Consider the following 22173-nt stretch of genomic DNA (forward strand, 5'->3'; position numbering starts at 1 on the left):
CATGTGAAGGCATCATCACACTTGACATCTTTGAGGGCTTGGTGAACAAGGAATGGTTCATGAAATTTCTCAATGATGATCTTGTGAGTACCACACCTGATAACAGCTAATGTCAGTACTCAATCATTTGTCATGCAGGCCCCAAAGCTTTCACCCTATCCTGGCCTTCGTAGTGTAGTAGTGATGGACAACTATGCCATTCATCACGATGCAGAGGTCCGTGCTATTGTCGAAGGGGAATGTGGTGTTTGCATGTGTGTGTTATGCGCTAAACCCAGCAAGGGGTATTTGAAGCATGGCCTTTGGCACTAGCCCAGCAAGGAGCTTGCCTGTGCTAAGTCTAAGTAAGGGTTTGAAGCCCTTACTTGTGTAGAGTTGATTGGAAAGTCTCAAGGATACAATCCAAGAGAATGGAGTTCAACTCAAGAGTATTGTCTCAAGGCATAGGGCTCGGTAGAAGCTGCAGCTTCTATGATATAGGGGAAAGAAGTGAGAGTTTCTCGCGTTTCAGAACAACCAGATCAAAAAGAAAAGAGATGAGAAAAAAATCATAACCATGGACTAGGTCTGGACAAGTCTGCACAGTTTAGCCACATGTCAGTGGTTGACAGAACAAAGAAAATGAAATAGCCCATAATGCTCATCCCGCTCTCAGATCTCAAAGTTGTTTTGAGTTTTTTTTTTCAGTCGCAATGATCCAGAGAATGTGCTCATACTCTGTTAGTTGTGGTGATTGAGCACCTTATGGTGCGAGTTATTTGTGTTATGATGTTGCTTCCTCTATTGGACTCTCACTTAGCATGTGATGTGAATTCCTTACTTACTTAGGCAGTGTTTACACTTGTTTACATAGACTTGCCCATAGGTAGCAAGTCCTGTGTTGGTTGCTCTTCAGCAACTGACACTGGACTATAGTCCTGTTCACTCTCATTAGCTCACTTGTGGCTTGGTTCACTTGGTTATTCTAACATGATTATCTTCTGCACTCAATGACTTGTTGTATCAGCTAGTTGGATGGATGGATACGTGTGCAGCATACCAGTGTCCTAAGAGAGATATCTCGCATGAAGGCATGGAAAAAGGTGACTTCAATCTTTCCATTTCCATGATTGTTCGTGGTGTAGCTCTTGAGTACCTTGTTCAGCCGTTTAAAGAGAAACGTCCAAAACCCATAGACAGGTCCATAATCATGCAACTGGTCGAAAATATGAGTCAGGTAGTGATGGTTTGGCTTGACATTGTCGTTATGTATCTCAGAAGTAAGACGTCAGAGTGTGTTACAGAATGAGGAGCCATTTGTTGAACATACCTTGATGAAACTGGTTAGATACTGGTTCAAAAGGAACTTGGCTCGTGGCATGTCAGCATCATTCACAGAACGACCAAGAATCAGTTTGAGAGCTGCAGTGAGGTGAAGAAAATTTTTTCGCATCGTCAGGATGCATCCTCTCGACTGGTTTTGCTGATGGTTCAGCATCTTTCTTTGTGCCTTTGCCCTTTGCGATCCGATTGAGACGCGCCTTCTCCCGCTTGTCCCAGTTCTGAAGGTCCTTCTTGTTCTGTTCCTGATTCTTGGGTGACCATTCCTCCCATATCAGTGGAATCTAAGTGTTAATGAGAACAATGATATGACTTTGACATATGATTGACTTACGATAATCGGACAGAAAACCAATGCCAATCCTTTCCATTCATCAGACGTGAGAGATCCTCCTGCGGGATAGCCGACTTGCTCTGGAAGACGAGCCTCCCAAGGGGGCATTTCAAACTGGTTAATATTAATTGTTAGAGTTGTACAAGTTGAAAATAACGAACAGGGTACTGCGTCCAAATACGTGTGAATCTGATCTAGTTCTCTTGGGACACCAAGAGTTTTTGTGCGCTTACGAAGTGTGTTGGTCTTGATCCAGGAATCAAACCACTGGGTTCGAACAATCCCAAGAAGGATGTTATGCATGGGATCAATTATCATCATCCTCACAGGATCAAAGTACTTGAGGCGTGCCAATTCAAACCACTGGGTTGAGTTTGTCTTGAAGAATTCCTCGCGTGCCTTGTCCGACTCTAGTCGACAATACTCCTCTGCCAGTCATTTGTGATCTTGTCCATCTCGGGCAGGATATGCTGTAAGGTTGCATCTATTAATCAAGAAACTATGAACTTGACTATTACGCACCATCATACATCATGGCTTGTTCAGTTTTGAGATCTGCATGTGGTATATGGCAGCGGGTACAAAAACCTTCAGATTTACTGTGGTCTGCAAAGCCACAGACCTTGCACATGGCTGGATGGTTGCAACAGACAGCAACTAAGGCAACACGAATGTGCCGCCCTTGAACTTTGTTAGCTGGGCATCATCTGGAGGCAGTGGAGGGATATTACCGTTCAGAAACAGAGGAGTTTTCACTTTGATACTATGGTCACACAGGTGTATGAGGTCAGTAACGTAGTCTTGCATAAAATATTGCAGTTGATCTCTGTCACTTTCCTTTGGTCCTGGTGTGATTCCAAATAGAAGAAGATTACGAGGCCAATACCTAGACATATAAATAAATAAATCAGATGTTTTCTAAAGTACAAGAATACGTACTTCAAATGGTTTGGAAGGTTTGCGATACATGTTGATAGTATGCCTGAGCTATGAGATGCCGAGCTACGACTGCGCTGGTAATTGAATCTCCATGTCAAAGGCAAACATCAATGAAAATAACATATTGCAAAAGAAAGAAGCTCTCACCCATCAAATCCCAGAGTGACACCAATTCGCAGCTCATCAGGATCAGATCGGTCAATGCTGTTATCGAAAAACGGTGTCTGATCATGACCTGGGAGTGTTTTCCATATATCACCATCCTGAATACATGTCCGCTTGCCCGGCAGAGATGTAGTTCAACTGCACCAGGCATCCAATTCAGGCTCTATCCCTTCTTGATGGATGAGATGGAGTAAGGCACTCGAGAGGGGGTTTCGGGGGCATTGAAGGCATGGTTTTGGCTTGCCCTCCTTTGGCCCTTGTGCATCAGGTAGCACATTCCCATGTTCGGGTCCCAGGTATGACGAAGAGGATGTAAACAAAGTCTCATCGCACTTCAGACATCGGACATCTGGAGGGGAATCGTGTGGAAACACACGACAACACTTGATGCACATGGCATCAATTCGAAATGTGTCAGTGAGTCCAGTGTGACCAAAGGCTGTCGTCAAGGTTTGAGCGGTGTTATCTTTCACTGTCAAAAGACCAACAGCGATGAAAATCGTGTAAAGAAGCTTGAGAACCAAATTACAGGCCTGATATGGCACATGGTAGTGCAGGTGAAGGTGAGCCACAAGCAGAATGATTACCCTCCAAAACCAATGTGACGAGATAGCGTCAAATACATCCTTAGGCTTTGGAGGCGGTTCGTGTATAATATCAGGGCATCTGGGATCAGGTGCATCGAATGCTGGCATTTCTGAAGCTTCAGCTGGTGCAGGAGAATCTGAGCGAGTTGGAGAGGCTGGCCATGAGTGCTGGATCAGTGGAGGCACTAGAGGTATTGGGGAGATGGTCCGTGAACGATAAAATAAGTTAAGACCAGGGGAAGCACCAGCGTCAGAGTTGATATCCTAGTCGTCTGTGTCCCCGTAATGAGGCTCAGAGTCGAAGTGGAGACTCTGCCCGTCATCTGTTTTCCACCCTTCTTCGTCCATATCATACCCATGTCCATCCATATCAAAGGTTTCTTCGTCCACATCAACAGCGTCCATGATGGGTGCTTCATCCACATCCATGGGAAACTGTGGATATACTGGAGACGGTGCGCGACTATTGTGAATAATCAGAAAGTCATTCAGCAGTCCATCGTGTGATATCTCGTTGATAAGGTCTGCTGAGGGAACAAGCTCGATGTGACTCAAAGGAACATCAAGAGATAAATTGACCTTACCTGGTGTGCTAGAGTTTTCGGCTTGTTCAGCCTTCTGGGCTTTCTTCTCTGCTTTCAAGCGCATCTTCCGTTCCTTATCGGTGCTCTTGTGTTGTCTCCATTTCCACTTCGGAATCATCTTACCCTCTGGACACTCAAGTTCACACACCAAGCACAGGCATTCTTCAAGCTTCGCATCATAAGAGTACTGATTTTTCCATCAGCCCTTCAATCCAGTGGCCAAGTTGTAAAAGCTTACCCGAGTCTTCTCACTGGCTCCCTTGGATTTGTCTTTGCCACTGCGAACCATCAAAATAACAGAGCTGCAGCACAAACTATGGTGGTGATGCTGGGGTTGAGGGCAAAGGGTGCACGTACTCGAGCAACGAAAGGACTTAGAGAGAAATTTTCACAAGTTCGACTAGCGGCGGCATTCGAGGATCGTTGGCTATAACAAGTTTTATCGTCATCGAAGATACATACATACATTCAATTCCCACATCTTGACGCAAGTCTCGACTACCCTGATACTGCGAAGCTTGAAAAGGTGTGCAAGATAGTTGTCAGATCACCTTTTTGAGAGTTGCAGAGTCGACATCGAGGAAGCATCAGGTATATCAGGGAAGACCATAGTTTTCAAATGTGATGGAGACTACAATAAGGTAATCTAGACACATGATTCACAGAGGTTGAACGACCATGTACTGACTAATCTATCCAACTGTCTCACTAGATCGTTCCAAAACGCAGTGAATGAGATTCTTATCATTGAAACCAGTGTCCAGGAGATGCTCAATGCTACATTGGTTTCTGTGGACACACCTGATCACCCTGCTGTTCAATTCTCTCAGGCAATTCATACTGGTCACCATGAGCATCCCTGTGTAGAGATTAATCCAGATATGTTGAGCATTGCACTTACAATGTGAGGACCTTGTTGAACCTGGTCCACCTATCTATGTTGACTTTGTCAATGAGGATGGTCATGAAACTAGATTTTATACTCAAGCATCGAGGGATCACTCTGGACTTTCTGATGATGAACTCGACTACATTACTTGGCAGATACTTGAAGTTTTCCCCCATTTTGGTAGGAGGATGATCAATGGGCATATGTGATTTCTTGGACATTGAATCCCTCGCCAATGAATCCATGTGTCATATAAACAGTGTCCATGGTCCTCCTACAGGTTCATTTGGTCCTTGACAGATCCAGCATTGAGTCTATAAGGTAGTGGGGCCCAACTCACTGAGCCACCATGATGGCCAGCATGGTTAGTTGTACCATCCTGTTTCACATATCTGAAAGTCATTGCTCACTGTTGGATTGATCATAAGGGCTGATGCAATATCAAGTTGTTTTTCATGCCTTCACAGATGGGTTTTCCCAGGTCATTACTGGCATCAGGGCCAGTAATAACAACCGTGCAGAAACTGTCCTTGATTTGTTCACAGAGATCATTGAGATCCATGGCTTGCCTAGTCATGTACAAGGAGATCATGGCACTGAAAACTTGGGTGTTGCTCATTATATGGAGGAAGAACGAGGTTTGGGGCCAGGATCTTATATCTGGGGCCGGTAAGAACAATTGAGCATTGTTTGGCTCCAAGTGGAAGGACTTCTTTCAGTGTCTTGAGGCACATGATGGCCTCAATCCTGATCTAGAAAGTCATATGTGGCTCTTGCACCACCTCTTCCTAGATGCCATCAATGAGGATGCTTTGGAATGGGCAGAAGCATGCGACACAGCAGTCCAAGAGATATGTTTTTCTTTGGAATGATAGAAAATGGAGTGCATGGTTTTGAGCAGCTTGAAGACGATGAAGACCTGGATGATCCAGCATCATATGGGATCAACTGGGAATCTATCAATGACCATCATATAATTGATCACCATCATGCAAACAACAAAGATGATGAACTCAGCAAGAATCCTTTCCTCACTCACTGCCCACAGCAGTTCTCGGAGGTCATGGTTCCAGAGGCAGACAGTCCACTTTCGCTCAAGCAAGTGGAGTTTCTTGGAATACAGCTCGAGGCTTTGATACCAGGTCACTCCCACAGCATGGAATCCAGACATCTTATTTGGTTTACAGCTTCACAGATTTGTAGAAATTTTTTATGGACGAGAATGGTGTACTGTAGCTTATATGTGTACTTACATGTTGTCCGCTGCCACAGACAAGTCAATGCCAGATGATGGCGACAAAGAAACAAGAAACAGAGAAGGAGATGTGAAACTGTGCGAAATTTGCAAGCAGTTTGAAACATTTTTTTGGGGATGTAGATGGCTAAGTCGTGGTTGAACGATTAGTTTGCAAAGAGAATTCGAGGATAACGCAGAATACACACCTTACTGGAAGACTTGAACAATCACTTGTGCAACCCTCCCAACCCAAAATTAAATGTCAACCACAAGTCCACTGTCTCAACTACCAGCCCTCCCTCCCAATCTTGCGTGGATTAAATCCATGTCTAGTTGTTCTAAGTGGGGCTTGTTGTAAGTTACATTCTAGGTGAAAAAAAAAGAGTACGTACTGAATGGTGTCAAGTATCTTCGTGGAGACTTCTTGCAAACTTTTGAGAATCAGCATCAAAAACCTGCTGCATACAATGTCATGAAGTTTCCAACCCTCTGGTGTGGAACACCTCATGCACGTCAATTTGCATCACCCTCTCCCGCCCCCATGTCTCCCAGCCATTTGAAGTAACTCCCAAATCCCCGGCCTTGTTTTACGACAGCCACTCGGCATTTAGTATGCAGAGGCTGCTGAGTTGTGAGGGGCAGGGCAAGCTGCCATCAGACATTGCATGCAGCATGTCAATGCCTTCTTTGACAATGCACAATACATCATCATCGTTGGACTGCCACATGTCTCCAACTCTACAGACCTTGTTGCCAAACAGCACAGGCAGCTCGAAGAAAAAAGCCAAGTCCGACATCATGCAGAAGGTAGACCTAGTCCAGGACGGGATTGAGAGCCTGCAGTCCAGCACCCTGTCGCGCCATGAGAGCAAGCATCAACAGTTTCTCGCAAAGCTTGACACAAAGAGCGAGCACCATCAGGACACCAAGAAGTATGACTGGCTTCATGCCAACCGCGAACACGAGGTCAATCAAGTGGCTCTCATCCATCAGCGCCAACAGGAGGACAGAGATGCAAAGATTCGCCTTTGTGAGGTGGACATACGGGTGCATGAAGCACATTCCCTTGTGCTCAACAAGGAGGCTGAAACTTTACGGCTCAAGATACAATTCCAGCAGATGATGCAGGCCACAAAGGACTTGGGGTTGGATGTGTGAGCTTGTTTGTCATTGTTGTGTTTCATTTGTTGCATCTTGTTTGTCATCACCGCATCTTGTTTGCCATTGCTGCTTCTTGTTTGCTGTCACTGCTTCTTGTTTGCCGTCACTGTGTCTCATGTGTCATCATTGCATCTCATTTGTTGTCATCATGTTTTTTTGTCATTGCCGTTATATTTATTTCATATGTTACATAGCTACATACACATAGCTATATACATATACATATGTTGTACAGATTCATTTGTGGTAGTACATGTCAAATTAGATCTGAGAGAAATCATTCTGCCCTACATTGGGCATTTGAGTAAGGACTATCAAAGAGCATATCCATCAGCTTTGCACGAGCACCCTGACCTGGAGTGCCTTCATATGTCCTGTCACCAACTACTTCATCACCATCTAGACCCTCAGGCTCCTGAACAAAAAAGTCTTCCCCCTCATCATGAGCCCAATTGAGAGAGCTCTTGTATGTTCCATCTTGCTTCTGGTGATGAATTTTGAAGCGAATGATCATGTTGTGCAGGATGATACAACATTTAATCCACTGCACCACAAATTCAAGGTCTTTCTCAGCCTGAATATGGAAGCGGAGTTCTCGAAGGGACTGGAACCGCCCCTTTAAGACAGCAGATGTGTGTTTAACACGAACACAAATCTAAATAAATTTCAATTTAAATTCATTAAAAAACCACAAAAAAAAACCTTAGAGGAGTGATAATTAAACTTCTTCTTGTTAGTTGTGGTGATTGAGCACCTTATGGTGCAAGTTATTTGTGTTATGATGTTGCTTCCTCTATTGGACTCTCACTTAGCATGTGATGTGAATTCCTTACTTACTTAGGCAGTGTTTACACTTGTTTACATAGACTTGCCCATAGGTAGCAAGTCCTGTGTTGGTTGCTCTTCAGCAACTGACACTGGACTATAGGTATAGTACACTCATTAGTTTACACAACACAATAGCAACTGACACTGGAGAATAGTCCTGTTCACTCTCATTAGCTCACTTGTGGCTTGGTTCACTTGGTTATTCAATGGTCATCAGGCAGAAGGTCAGCATGCTCTTCATATAGGCAGGTAGATCAAAATGCGAATGTGTTGTGGACACTCCCAGGATGACCAAGGGAATAGTCAACAATTAGGAGGTTATCGACAAAACCAGATGATATTCCACATCCATCTGACCCATCCTAAACCCATCTGCGGGTATCCGTCTCCCATCTGATGCTTGCCCATGCACGCATGGATGATCTGTCACTCGCATGCGTGGTCAGATGCAAGTGCATGCGCTCGGATACGTAATAAGGTGCATCAGATTGTTTCGGAATGTTTCAGGTGTACATGTAATAGTGAGTGCGTTCAATACAAGTCATGGACTCATGGGCAATACGCATGGTCGGTTAGCAAGCGGGTTTTTGCCCATATATTAGAGGTGCTTTGGTACATACTTTCCCTCAGTCGTTTCTATCGCCTCCTTTGGCAGCGGCTGAGGTATGTCTTCACTTACATTCATTTATACCACAGTGTAGCTAATCTAGAGTAGTGTGGATTCCATCCGCTTTACTTAGGTGAATACAGTTATTTCTATCGCCTCCTTTGGCAGTGGCTGAGTGCGGATTCCATCCGCTTTACTTAGGTGTATCCACGGACCCAATCCACATTGCTTAGGGTACTAATGGATCGCATCCGCTTCACTCAAAGTTTTGTCAGTTATGGGGCAAAATTACAGCCTGAAGTTGAATTGATTTTGAGCACATAAAAATAAAATATACTTGACAGCCCAGGTAATACTTGGATTTCATATCAAAAAATGTCTCCCCATAATAGCCAGGTTTAGCAAAAAGATCCATGGTTGAGCCATCAATAGCCAGAAAGCCACCCTTCCACTCAGGACAAGTACGTGACTTAGCAAATTTATCAGCCAGGTCAATGTCCTCAGAGTCAGCTGTGGGGAAGCAGATAAACTGATCATGGGCATCAAGTACTGTGACCATCACACAATGAGTGCAATTAACCACAGACCCGACACTCACACCCGCCCACTGAGTAACATCCTGAAGAGTAATGGCATTGCCATAGTGGCCAGCCCAATTCAGGAAAATGGCAAGCTGAATAGAGATAGGGAGCTGAGGATTGTTGGACCCGTTTTGAAAAATAGGGTGACTAGAGATATGATCAAGAATATCATCAAAAATCTCTGGGTTGACTTGAAGTTTCTGCCGAAACAACTCAGGGCAGTGTTCTTCATGGTGAACCAGCATATGAAGCTGAGGAGCTTGTGGGGGAGGCTCATCGGGCTTGTGGAGTACATGTGCCCTCTCAACCTCGTCATGTAAAGCAGCAATGGTGTCATGGAGCCTGCCATAAGGCAAAGCACAATCGCTGGAAGATAGGGAGCTATCGCTGGAAGAATCTGAAATCCCTGTCATAGGGGAGAGGGGGGTGAAAGGGAGCTAAAAGACAGATTGATAGTGCTAATATCATCCAAAGTAGAAGAAAGCAAGTCCTCAGAGTCAGACTCAGAGTCGGTGCCAAAATCACTGTCAGAGTCAGACAAATCATCCAGAATATCCTGGTACTGTAGTTTGGCCAATGAAAGTGTAGCCTGATCCACAATATCCAGGATTTCTTTATGTGTAGATTGACGAGGCATAGTTACAGTCGAATAGAAGGGGGGGGGGATCAAAACTCCTATCTATTCCATGCATATGTGATGTAGTTTGTGTCAGAGTTTTAATTTTCGGAAAGATCTGAACTTTCGTTTCTCATGCTGAGCATGTTGCTGCCGTTGTCAACCTCACTCTCAAATGTCGATGCTCACTCGTAGCACTGAGCCAGACATCATCACATTTCCAGGTGGCATCCACCCAAGGTAAGTTTTTTTTTTGTTTATTTCAAGTTGCAGCTAACTTTTATTTTACAGGAAATCTATTCTTGTCTGGCAGGTCCCATACCACATGACCCCCAGTACCTCATCTTTGAGCTGCCCCTCCACCACCTTCTACACCAGCCTTCTAGAGGAGCCGTCTTTGTGTTCATTCCGATCCGGCTGGCTTGAGGCTCTTGCCAATCTTGTGCAAGGCCCGGCACTGACTACAGATGCTGTATCTAAAGTGGCCACGGATATCGAGCCAGAGAAGGAGTGCTTGGGAAAGAGTTCACCCTTCACCTGGTATTCTTTCATTTCCCTACCTATGGTACCCAGTATCTTTCTCCCCCTCCTCCTCCCCCCCTTAATATTACTTGGCTCGTTCTGTCTGTTAGGTACCGTGCTGGCTCAAGAGGCAGAGGGGTCAGGGCTTGGCTTCAGCTCTTGCACTGCGCCCTTAGCTGAGTACGTGCCCCAAATTTGGAGCGGGTCTGACGTTGTCCGACGATAGGATGAATGGACCACTTGGGTCCGCTTTGAGGGTCGGGGAGTAAGAGCTGCTAGTGGTGGGCCGACTAGAAGCGGAGCGGAGAAGACAGCAGTTGATGCGGAGGGTGGATAGGGGCAGGGGGAATGTTTGGCAGAGGTGGAGAAGGTGGGGGATGATGCAGAGGGGCAAGGGAGAATATTGGACAGGGGCGGAGTATATGGGAGAGACTTAGAGCACAGCTCTAAGTCGGAGCGGAGGGTCGGAGGGTCGGAGGTGACAACAAGTTGAAACTTGTGTCCAGAGGGGGCAAGGTCCTACTGAGAATTCTCACAAGTAGTAACTGCAAGAAGACAAGTAATATTAAGACTAAGGAAAAATATCTAAGTACAGGATATGTTATATACTTCTATGTGAGGCAGTGATCAGGATAACTATGTAGTAAAGCTATGTACCAAGGATATAGTTTGTAAGTACTTTACATAGGCAAAGACATAAGTCGGAGCGGATATCAATATGTACGCGTTGGATCAGCGATCGGGCGGTAATAGGAATTACCGGTGATCCGGAAGTAAGGGTCTATGTACCGAAGGGGGAAGAGTATGTCTAAAAGGGGAAAGGGATCCAGTTGAATGGAGAGGTTTATGGAAGGGGACTGGTTGAGCGGTTGAGCGGAAGCATAGGGTGGAATGCGGGTTTGTGATAGGACGGAGCGGAGGATGGATGGGGCAAGAGGGGGTCAGAAAGCGGAGCGGATATCAGTATCGGAGCTGGTTGGATCTGGTATATGACACTGTCCGGCTTTCCCTACCTATGGTACCTGGTGTCTTTCCCCCTCTCGTCCTTCCCCCCTTAGTACTTGGTTCATTCTTTCTGGCACTTCCTACCTATGGCCAATTTGTTTTTTTTTTGGGGAGCTTGTTCTTTTTTTTACAATTTTATTTAAAGTTGACACTCAAAATATGACGTGCATTGGAGCATCTACTACTTTGTCGTGAACCTACATCACAGTTACTTTTTCTACCCTCTCTAAAGTAAGACTTTCTCCTGTGTACATATCACACTTTGAAAATGCTAAGTGTTTTAATGTCCGACTTTGTGCCAACTCGCCGAGTGTTATTTAAGAGTTCTCAAACCGAGAGTTTGAAGTGTTTAGCCGGCATCTTAGCGAGTTTTCAAAAGTTTTAAAACCTATTTTGAGTACCACTATTGTGGTGGAATGACCACTGTAAATCTATTGCTCTCTCGCTCTCACCATTAAAACGGTCATTACCTATTTGCCAGGTTTCTATTATCCCACCACCATCTCATTTCCTGTCCATGTTTTCAGCCCCAAAGGTGACATTGATAGAACCAGGATGCCAATCCTGCGTAGCAGACAATACACCATGCTACGTGTATTGTTCCGAATCAGCATGCCGCAGATGCACTGAGCGTTGTTCCTTGTTACCGGGTAAGTCATCTCCAATTCTCTTTATATTCTCAACTCACAATGATTGACAAGGTCAGGACCTCCTGTAAGGCCTTTTGTCATGCACGGGATTCACACAATCAGTCGAAGCTGCAACTACTGCAAGGACATGAACTACATTTGCCGAGGAAGAACTAGTGACACATGTATCCCTTGCAAGCAACTGTGTAGCAATGGTACAAGATGATTTACTTAGTACTGTCCTGATGGTACTCACTGATTCTTGTATCAGTTGAAAAGATTGTCACTCTACGGCGAAGTGAGGCATGAGTGAAGTCTTAGAGTTTGGTCTTTGAACGAGCGGAAGAAGCCATTGGCTCTTGTTTCCGCTCCTCCACCAGCAAAGTCATCGACGGGTTCATCTCTTTGTTATTTGTGGTGATTGAGCACCTTATGGTGCGAGTTTCTTGTGTTATGATGTTGATCACTCTATTGGACTCTCACTTAGCATGTGATGTGAATTCCTTACTTACTTAGGTAGTGTTTACACTTGTTTACATAGACTTGCCCATAGGTAGCAAGTCCTGTGTTGCTTGCTCTTTAGCAACTGACACTGGACTATAGGTATAGTACACTTATTAGTTTACACAACACAAAAGCAACTAGCACTGGACTATAGTCCTGTTCACTCCCATTAGCTCACTTGTGGCTTGGTCCTCACAGTTATTCTAACACTCTTTTCTTTTCTTTTCTCTGCCACTGCTTCCACTCGTGCTTCCACTGCTGCCTCCCGCTTCTGCTACCACCCTCACTGCTTCCACTATCACACCCTCCGCCGCTTCCACCCCTGCCCTCTTCTCTGCTTCCACTACTGCTCCCTCTACCGCTTCTGCTCCCTCTCTCCCACTCCTACTAGCTTTGTCAATGCACCAGCGCGCCTGGGAATCTCAGAACCCTTCACAACACCACCACTCCCGCAATGCACCCCCCACTCGTTCATGTTTGTGTTCCCTGGTGCGCAGCCCCTCTGGTTGTCTACCATCCCACACCCCATCCCCCAACCGTTACCGCTCTCGCCAAGAGCCCCAATGGATGGGGCAAGACAAGCTGTCTTTTCAGAACGGCGCAGCATCACCTGGCCTCCATGCCTGCACTCTCTGCCTTGGACTGCTTCACCTACAATGTTCACAAGTGCAAGAGCGAGCTCCTCTGGGACAACAAAACTCCTGCCTCCTGCCAGAGGAGCCCAGAGGGCCGTCTTGTCAATTCCCAAGGCTTGCAACTCTGCTACAACTGCCACTGCCCCAATGGCTGCCAGAGTACCAGCAAAGACCACATTCACATATATTCAGGCTGCAGAAACACAAATCACGGAGCTCAGAAGTGCCCTTGAGGCCAGGAAGTTTAATGCTCTCACGCCATACCACACAGATACCTGGCACCACTTACTCAGTAAATCTGGACTCATACTTACATACTCACACATACCTCATTTCTTACAATATGGTTTTACTGGCAGCATCCCTTCTATTACTACAACGTACTCCCCACCTAATAAGCCGTCTATTGATGAACATGCTGACACTTTCGCTGCAATCCTCAACCAAGAATACAGTTCAGGAAGATACCTCAGCCCTCTCTTGCAGGCTGAGACAGAATCTCTCATCAGACCATTTCAGATGGCTCCACTGCCTATCATCCCCAAGCCGGGCAAACCCGGCAAATTTCGTCTCATCCAAAACTTATCTTATAGCTCTCTGTCTCTCTTACACCCTATTGCCTCCATTAATTCCTCCATTGACTCAAATCTTTATCCTTGTACATATGGTGCATTCTCTACAGTTTGCCTACTCATCTGGCACCTACCCCCAGGCTCCCAAGGAGCAACTCATGACGTGGCAGAGGCGTATAGGACCATACCCCTCCACCCGACCCAGTATCCAGGTCTCGTCGTCCACATGAGCAAAGACAATTTTGCTATTGATACCAGTTTTTGTTTCGGGTGCTCCTCAGGAGCCGATATCTTCCACAGCAAAGGAATCGGCCCCCTGTTGAAATGGGTCGACAACCATCTATTCCTGTGCATCCTCTGGGAGCACCTGGAAAGGTACAACGAGCAGCAAAAAACCTGGGTCCAGAGCATACACGACCAAGGAGGTCTGTGCACTGACGGCGGTCAAAAATGGTACCAGGGCTCACCCCTACCTAATAACCAGCCAGAAGAATACGATAAGGATTGTTTGTTCCCCATCCTTGACCTCTCTCAATGATCACCCCGATCATCTGAAGATCTCAGGTTCTCATATTGCATGGATGACATCAATGCTGTCTCCGCCCAGACAGGCACCCCATGGGAAGTTTCCAAGGACATCCAATTCTGCTCCAACCCACCCCACACAGGCTTCACATGGGACCTCAATGACCACATGATTGAAATCCCAGACAGCAAGATGAAGAAATACCTAGCTACCATTTTAATATGGGAGTCCCAGCCCCATCACGTCCTCTTTGAAGTACAGAAACTACTCTTCACCAATCCACTGTCAGCAGACCCATCCTGGGACCCTGCACTGTTGCCGACCCCAATGCCTTCTCTGATGCTAGCTCAGGCGTGGGCATCGCAGTTTGGATCAACAGTTGGTGGCACACTTGGCGCCTTGTACCAGGATGGAAAGCCAACAGCTGCGACATTGACTGGGCTGAAGCCATTGGTTTCAAACTCCTCATCCTCAGCATCATCCAAGGATCACAACCCAACCCAATTCCTTGCTTCAAGGTTCATGGTGACAACAGAGGAGTTGTTGAAGGTTGGTGGAAGGGGCGCAACCGAAATTGCCCCACCAACGCCATGTTCAAACACATTCACACTGCCACTCAATCTGCTCCCTGTCTTGTCCTCACACACTATGTCCCTAGCGCTCTCAACCCTGCAGATGACGTGTCTCATGGAAAATACCCCTCATGCTCCTTTTTTCTGCCCCCCATTCCTATCCCTCCCCCTCTCAGGGACTTCATCATCGACTTCAACACCCCTCTACATGCCAACAAGCTCAGGATGACCCATGAGTCAGTTGCGATTCTTGCTCCCAGCAAAGCCCGTTGTGCGTGCCAAGACACCAAGCGGGCCCTCGAGAACCGAATCCTCGAGTGGCAGGGAGAAGAGCTCTTCCAAATGGCACAAATATAGTACATCCCCACAAGTACTATGAGACTCCCAGAAGACACTTACTGACCTCACCCAGCCTATCCACCTGACCTCAACCTGCTTCCCTCCATTCTCTGTCCACATTGTCCAGCCAAGCTCCACCTCCGCCTCTGGATCCCACATGCACCAAGATCTAGACCAAGCACTCTCCTACCAGATGACATGACTCGCATCCAAGACGTCATGTGCCACACCTGGGCCTGAGAGCACCCATGAATCCTACGGCTCTGGACTCCTCGTGTTCCATGTATACTGCGATTCCTGCTCAATCCCAGAATGAGACCGCACCCCTGCTTCTTCAACCCTCATATCCGCATTCATCGCTTGCGCAGCTGGCTCCTATTCAGGCAAAACAATCGAAAATTACGTATCCAGTGTCTGTGCCTGGCACATCCTTGACGGCATAGACTGGCCCCTTAATGACGTCCAAATCATGATGCTTTGAGAAGCATCAGAGAGTCTCACCCCACACACGTCAAAATGCAAGAAACACTGTCCCTACACCACCGAATTCATCTGCTCTCTCTGTGAGCAGCTGAACCTCAAACTGCCACTTGACATCTCAGTGTTCAGCTGCCTGACAACCCTATTCTACTGTACTGCTCACATAGGAGAATTCACAGTCCCCACCCTCTCCTCCTTCGATCCCAACATCCATGTCAAACCATTGGACATGCAGATCAAACAAGATCACAACAACTTCATAATGAGAGTGTTCTGCATCCCTTGCACCAAGACCTCCAGAGAAGGGGAGGATGTATCCTTCGCCCAGCAGAACGGCCCCTCAGACCCTAAACACGCACTTCTCCAGCACCTACAAGTCAATGACCCTCCGCCAGCAGGAGCTCTATTCGCTTACCGTTTCAAGAACAGTCACCACCCACTGACCAAAATAAAATTCATCAAATGCCTGGCCCAGGCAGCCAAAGCAGCAGGTCTAGACCCTCTGCAGGGTCATGGCATCCGCATAGGGTCTACACTCGAATACCTACTCTGCAATATCCCCTTGAAGTTGTCAAAACAAAAGGTCGCTGGGCTAGCGACACATTCCAGATATATCTACAAAAGCATGCACAGATCATGGCCCCATACATGCAGGCCATTCCAAGTGTTCACGAAGATTTCCTTCATTTTTCGCTGCCCAGAAACACCTGACCCAGTCCCACATCGTGAGTCCCCTCCTCCTACTATGGTGGTGATCTTCAGCTTCACTGTAATGCGTCGTCACAGACTCCTATTATTTCAGGGGATTCACAGCTCACCTTTCTCTTGGGCAGATCTCCAATCAGGGCCGGTCAGTGCTGCATGCTTTCACCCATTATCTTAGTTCTCGGTACACCTTGCTCCTCGTAGTACAGTTATGAATATATTTGTCTCGCAAATACTCTCGTTGCAAAGCGCTATAGCGACAACCAAAGACTGAGGAAGGCCAACTTAGTGCTGATGCACCTGATGTGTCTGATGCAGAGTCTGAGTCTTCTGACTCCTCTGATGATGTGGTCGTCTATGAGCATAAGCCAGCAGACTGGATCAATAGGACACAAGGAAACTCAAGGAAGAGACAATGAGACAATGACGATGATGTGATCGTCTTAGACCACAAACCAGCTGACTGGATTGACAGGCCACTGGATGTGAGGAAGAGGAGGCACAAAGACTTGAGGCAGGCTGATTAGCAGAATAACAACCAGGCTGTGAAAGTAGCTAGTTCAACAATAGGTACTCAACTAAACAAAGTATGGGATCATGCACCGCACTGCTCTCGAATTGCATGATGCGTCTCACTGATAGTTGGTCTCTTACCTACAATTTTGTAGCATACACATACCAACCAATATTAGTCTATTACTCAGAGACACGCTTGATGAGTGCAATGCACTCTGTGTTGCTGATGGTCAATTTTCTGTTTTGCAGGGGGATGTCAAGATTTATACAGAAATGACAAAGTTTCGTGTAATAGAACTTTCCCTTAGCCATACCACCCGGACTACCTCTGCAATAATTAGGCACCGCCAAGTGTATCGATGGAGAAGTGGGTTCCAACATGTTGTCGTCTAATGCGTCTTCATGAGTGCAGTTATGGCAGCATATGTCCAACTCTTATGCGACTGGGGATGAGTGGTGCGGGGAGTAGCTAGGACTCCCTAGAGATATGATAACAGCATTAAGTGAGAAACTAATATGAAGAAAAGATACAGACAGACCTAATGTCCTCCCTCCAAAGCACTAAGGAGGGAGATTGGGGAATAGTGTTGGAAGCAGAGGTCCAGGCAGCACAATGAGTTGTGCGGGGAGTATGTAGGACTCCCTAGAGTGAGATAATAATGGTGTTAAGTGAGAACGCAATGTGAAGAAAAGATACAGACGGACCTTGCCCTCATCCTCCCTGTAGAGTGTAAAGGTGGAAAATTGGCAAATGGCATTGAACACAGAGGTCCGGGCAGTGCAATGAGTTGTGCGGGGAGTATGTAGGACTCCCTAGAGTGAGATAACAATGGTGTTAAGTGGGAAAGCAATGTGAATAAAAGATCCAGACAGACCTTGCCCTCCTCCCTGTAGAGTGCGAAGGCGGAAGATTGGCAAATGGCATTGGATGCAGAGGTCCGGGCAGCGCAATGAGTGGTGTGGGGAGTACATTGGATTCTCTAAAGTGAGATATTAACAGTGGTAAGTGAGAGGCCAACAGGAAAAACAAGATACAGATGCACCAAGTCTCCCTCATCCTTCCAGAGCGCCAGAAAAGAAGATTTGGGCATAGCGCAAGACAAGAAGATGTGGGAGATGGGGTTTTTCTTGCAGGTTCATTGTTGTGTTAGTGACGATCTACACAATGTAATACAGTACTCACCTCAGCCATTCAGCGAAACGACTGAGGGAGAAAATAAGAGGCAAGTGATGCTAAGTATCTGACAGTGCGTTGGATAGAGAGGTAGTGAGTGGTAGAGATACATGCCTCGTTGAATATGTCTGAAGAGCAAAGTGAGCTTCCTGCATTTGCGCCTACAAGAAGCATTAGTAAGATTATGAATATTGACCGTATTGCTGGTGATGCTAGATGTTGTTGTTAGCATTCATGCCACACAAGCGAGAAACATGTCTCTTCTGTGCAACACTCACTACATGTCTCCAGTCAAACCCATTGCCGAATTACAGCAGTACAAGCAGAAGTGGAAGACCCGCTGTGGTAAATGAAGCACTGAGAGTAAAGGACAATGGCTAAAGGTATACCTGGACAATGTCCAAGGTAAGACAGTTGCATCACTGGAGGCAAAGTGGGGTGAGTACTATTCATATGAGTCTTCTGACAACATTATTAACCTGTCATGGTCGACTTAAGCGGAGGAGACATTGAAGATTTATCCTGGAGACTTGGTGCACGCAGCAAAAAACAAGTTACACATTGATCAACTTGTGCAACAGCAGTACCCCCAAGGCCTTTCAGCATCTCAACTACCTCTATTTGATCCTGATGACTCCTTCTTCCTGCTGCCACCCGAGGATGCCCACATCAGTAAACCACAATGGTCTGTACAGAGCTTCCCAGAGCTCCACAGCAGCCCTCCAGTTACACAGAACCTTCCCAAACATATTAGAAATTGCTTTTTTCATTTTTATATTAACTCAAGTCAAACATGTAAAATTAAATTTAAACAAATGGATTGCAAAAGAAGCAACTACTCTACTGGACTCATCAATACAAACAGTGAGTAAGCATGTGAGATAATCAAAGTGTGAGAGTGTGAGAGAATGAGTCGTCATCATAGTTGTAGTCATTCGTTGTTGTCATGTTGTTGTTGTGTCATGTTCTCGAGTTGCTGTCGTTGTCATGATAGCGCTGTCATAAAGACAAGTTGTTAGTAATGTATATATAAATGAAAATGAAAAAATGCACCTATTGCGCGCGCCGCAAACAAACAAGTGCAAACACAAAACAAGCATGAAAATACTAGTAAGTAATGTACATACATACATACATACATAAAAAAACACACCTTTGAGTGGTGAGAAAGATGGGCAAGAGACAGGGCATGATGTGGCACGAGAGATGGGCAAGAGATGGGGTGAGAAGACAGGTGAGAGATGGGGCACGAGAGACAGGTGAGATGGGGCATGAGAGACGGGCAAGAGACAGGGCGAGAGATCACACAGGATAAGAGAGATGGCATGTTGCACGGGGTGAGAAAGACAGGGTGAGAGATGGGGCACAAGAGACAGGTGAGAAACGGGGCATGGGAACACCAGAGATGAGGCGAGAGACAGGGGCAAGAGACAGGGCATATGAGCACAAGAAAGGTGGAAGTAGTTAGTGCCAAGTCTGCTGACTGTGCCGAGAGAGTGGGAAAGGGTGGTTAAGGTAAATATAAGCAAGCAGTAATAAGAAAATAAAGAAAATAAAAGACTTACTTGAAGGATGGCAGTGGTGCAGGTAGAAGTTAAGAGTCGAAGTGTAGAACAAAGACTTCTGAAAATTTCGACAAGTTGAACAATGACTTACATCAGCATTGCCAAGTTCTGTGAGGTTCTGTGGTGCTGTGAGAGCTGTGAAAATTAGCAAACACTGTGCAAGGTTTAGTAGTTTACTGGTGCAGGAAGCCTGTCGTCCACTGCACCCTTTGTTTATGGCAGCGAGGTTTGAGCATGTCATTGCTAAGCCTGTGTTATGACCGATGTCCAACAATAATGTTGAAGGTGAGTGCACAACCACTAGGACTCGGTCAGAGATGATGATGAGCAACAGGATAGATTTGAGTGTGAACGTCTAGGTCACTACAACAGTAGAAACAAAGAGGTTAAGTCTAAGGAGTACTTACGCTAACTAGCCTACTCTTATACATAACATTGAATAGGAGTCTGAAAGAAATCAGCCAATAAGAAAAGAGTCGTATGACTACTGTGGATGACTAAAGATGACTCATGATATATATAAGCGAATGAGTAAGACGGCAACTAAACAGAAACCCAAGTTCCGACCGGTTCTTCTTTGGGAAGCGAGATTGTTCTAGCCCGTGGAGTAGGGGAGCCAATCGGAGAAGCAACGGGTGACCTATGATGAGGAGTCACGTGACCGGCTCGGGTACTGGAAGTAGCCGAAGGAAAACCGAGAAATGAAAAATGGTTCGTATTAGGAATTCGTGACATTACCCCCTTTCTAGGATGAGCATCCTCGCGAATGTAAGATGGTCGTATATTGTATATTTTTCTGTCTCCATTCGAGGAAGTCAGGGGTCGTTAGAATTGAAGCGGAGATTTGCGCTGATTTAACCGCATTTGGGTTTTCTGCATAAAAGTCGGCTACAATGAGCGGCGCATTCTTCACATCTTCTTCTGACTGCCATGTTGCTTCTGCTTCTGCATATCCTTTCCATTTTACTAAATACTGCAACTTGCACCTGTATAGGCGGCTTTGCAATATTTGCTCTGCTTCATATTCTGGGACTTGATCAACAATATCCGGCGGCGGATGCGTTAGAGGTGGGCGATCAACGAGTTGAGAGGTTTGATGTGGGGTGAGTAACGACACATGGAAAACTGGATGGACACGATATTTAACCGGGAGCTTCAACTTGTAGTTTAGCTCGCCAGTCTTCTCTTCGATTTCGAATGGTCCCAGATGGTGGTCGGACAATTTTTGGCTCGGACGGCGTTGTTTGATGTTTGTCGTGTCTAACCATACCTTGTCGCCTGGTTTGAATTCTGGTGCGTCTTTTACTTTATGATCATAAAAGCGCTTCATTCGATCGTTCGCTATTTCCAGCATTGCCTTCGTCTCTTCTTGTGCCTCCTTCATCTCAGCTACTCTCTGGTCAGCATGGGGAATCGTGTTGGAAGAATTAGGGGAAATCGTAAACTCGGGATTATATCCGTAGACACATTTGAATGGGGAATGTCCAGTGACGGTTACTGAGTTGTTATGCGTGAATTCAGCAATTGGAAGCCAAGAAACCCAATCATTCTGACGGTAGGATGTGAAGAGTCAGAGGTACTGTTCGACTTCTTGATTGACTCGTTCCGTCTGTCCGTCAGTCTGTGGGTGATATGCTGTTGACATGGACCACTTGGTTCCTAGTCATTTCGAGACTTCCTGCATGAACTTGGACACAAACTGTGTTCCCCTATCTGAGATTACTTTCTTCGGCGTCCCATGTAACTTCCATACGTGATTGAGAAATAAGTTCGCAACTCCTTTAGAATCAACATCCTTGGTGGTCGGAGCAAGATGCGCTTGCTTCGTGAAACGATCAACGACTACCAAGATACTGTCTTTGCCCTGGGAGATGGGTAGATCGGTGATGAGGTCACAGCTAATGGTTTGCCATGGCCCTTCTGGAACCTCGTTCGGCTTCAAAGGTCCGTGGGGTTTTGACGATAGCACCTTCATCTGCTTGCATCGATCACATCCATCTACGTAGTCATTGACCCATTTCTGCATCTGGGGCCACCAATAGTTCTGCGAGACAAGCTCAAGAGTCTTGGCACGTCCCATGTGTCCTGCTGCAGGTGAGTCATGGAAGATCTCTAGCACTGAGCGACGAATTTCCTTATTCTTGGGAACGTAAACCAACCCTCGGAACAAAATAAGTCCATTCTCCGTGTTCCACTCTTCCAATCCTCTTCTCAACTGCACAGGGGCTTTCTTCAGAGTTTCGATAGCATTTTGGACTTCCGGATCTAAATCAGTGCAGTTTCTGATACGCTTCAACAGCGAATGCTCTCCTATCAGAATCTGACCTCTTTTTGCAGCTTTGATATGAAAAAACTCAGGTTTCAAAAGCACGCAATCGGAATTGTCGTTTTCTACCCCCCCTCTGTGGTCTGGCCTCCTGGACAGAGCGTCGGCAGTGTCATTAACCTTTCCCGGTTTGTGATGCAGAGTGAAGTTGTACTCTGCAAGGAACAAGGACCATCTTGCCTGTCTGCGAGTTAACTTCTGGCTCGTCATGAAGTACTCGAGGTTTTTATGGTCCGTCCAGATCTCTACCGGATG

The 22173-nt window shown here is 46.1% G+C and overlaps 4 protein-coding genes across 4 annotated transcripts; 1 reads left to right on the forward strand and 3 right to left on the reverse strand.

Annotated features, from left to right (window-relative positions):
• Positions 1-1367: 1367 nt before the first annotated feature.
• Positions 1368-5989, reverse strand: EDB91DRAFT_1086205 (uncharacterized protein; the record flags this gene model as incomplete). Its single annotated transcript, XM_041316002.1, has 22 exons — positions 1368-1604; positions 1655-1768; positions 1823-2082; positions 2177-2209; positions 2277-2287; positions 2343-2540; positions 2594-2680; positions 2741-2828; positions 3135-3609; positions 3657-3808; positions 3930-4116; positions 4168-4207; positions 4287-4302; positions 4392-4438; positions 4481-4560; positions 4731-4788; positions 4831-5030; positions 5159-5197; positions 5229-5248; positions 5308-5387; positions 5601-5737; positions 5858-5989. The coding sequence occupies 22 exons, from the start codon at positions 5987-5989 to the stop codon at positions 1368-1370; spliced, it is 2691 nt and encodes an 896-aa protein (XP_041172021.1).
• Positions 5990-7493: 1504 nt separating this feature from the next.
• Positions 7494-9869, reverse strand: EDB91DRAFT_1253620 (uncharacterized protein; the record flags this gene model as incomplete). The annotated part of the gene is made up of 3 exons (XM_041323678.1): positions 7494-7871; positions 9250-9619; positions 9679-9869. The coding sequence occupies 3 exons, from the start codon at positions 9867-9869 to the stop codon at positions 7494-7496; spliced, it is 939 nt and encodes a 312-aa protein (XP_041172022.1).
• A 154-nt stretch (positions 9870-10023) lies between these two features.
• EDB91DRAFT_1253621 (uncharacterized protein) lies at positions 10024-10639 on the forward strand (the record flags this gene model as incomplete). The annotated part of the gene is made up of 3 exons (XM_041323679.1): positions 10024-10088; positions 10140-10550; positions 10597-10639. 3 exons carry the CDS (start codon positions 10024-10026, stop codon positions 10637-10639), a joined length of 519 nt encoding a protein of 172 aa, XP_041172023.1.
• A 6603-nt stretch (positions 10640-17242) lies between these two features.
• On the reverse strand, positions 17243-17944 carry EDB91DRAFT_1253623 (uncharacterized protein; the record flags this gene model as incomplete). Its single annotated transcript, XM_041323680.1, has 5 exons — positions 17243-17332; positions 17389-17496; positions 17559-17666; positions 17729-17833; positions 17897-17944. 5 exons carry the CDS (start codon positions 17942-17944, stop codon positions 17243-17245), a joined length of 459 nt encoding a protein of 152 aa, XP_041172024.1.
• Positions 17945-22173: the final 4229 nt, after the last annotated feature.

The sequence above is a fragment of the Suillus paluster genome, assembly GCF_016628075.1.
Source record: "Suillus paluster strain FC165 chromosome Unknown EDB91scaffold_89, whole genome shotgun sequence".
Lineage (NCBI taxonomy): Eukaryota > Fungi > Basidiomycota > Agaricomycetes > Boletales > Suillaceae > Suillus > Suillus paluster.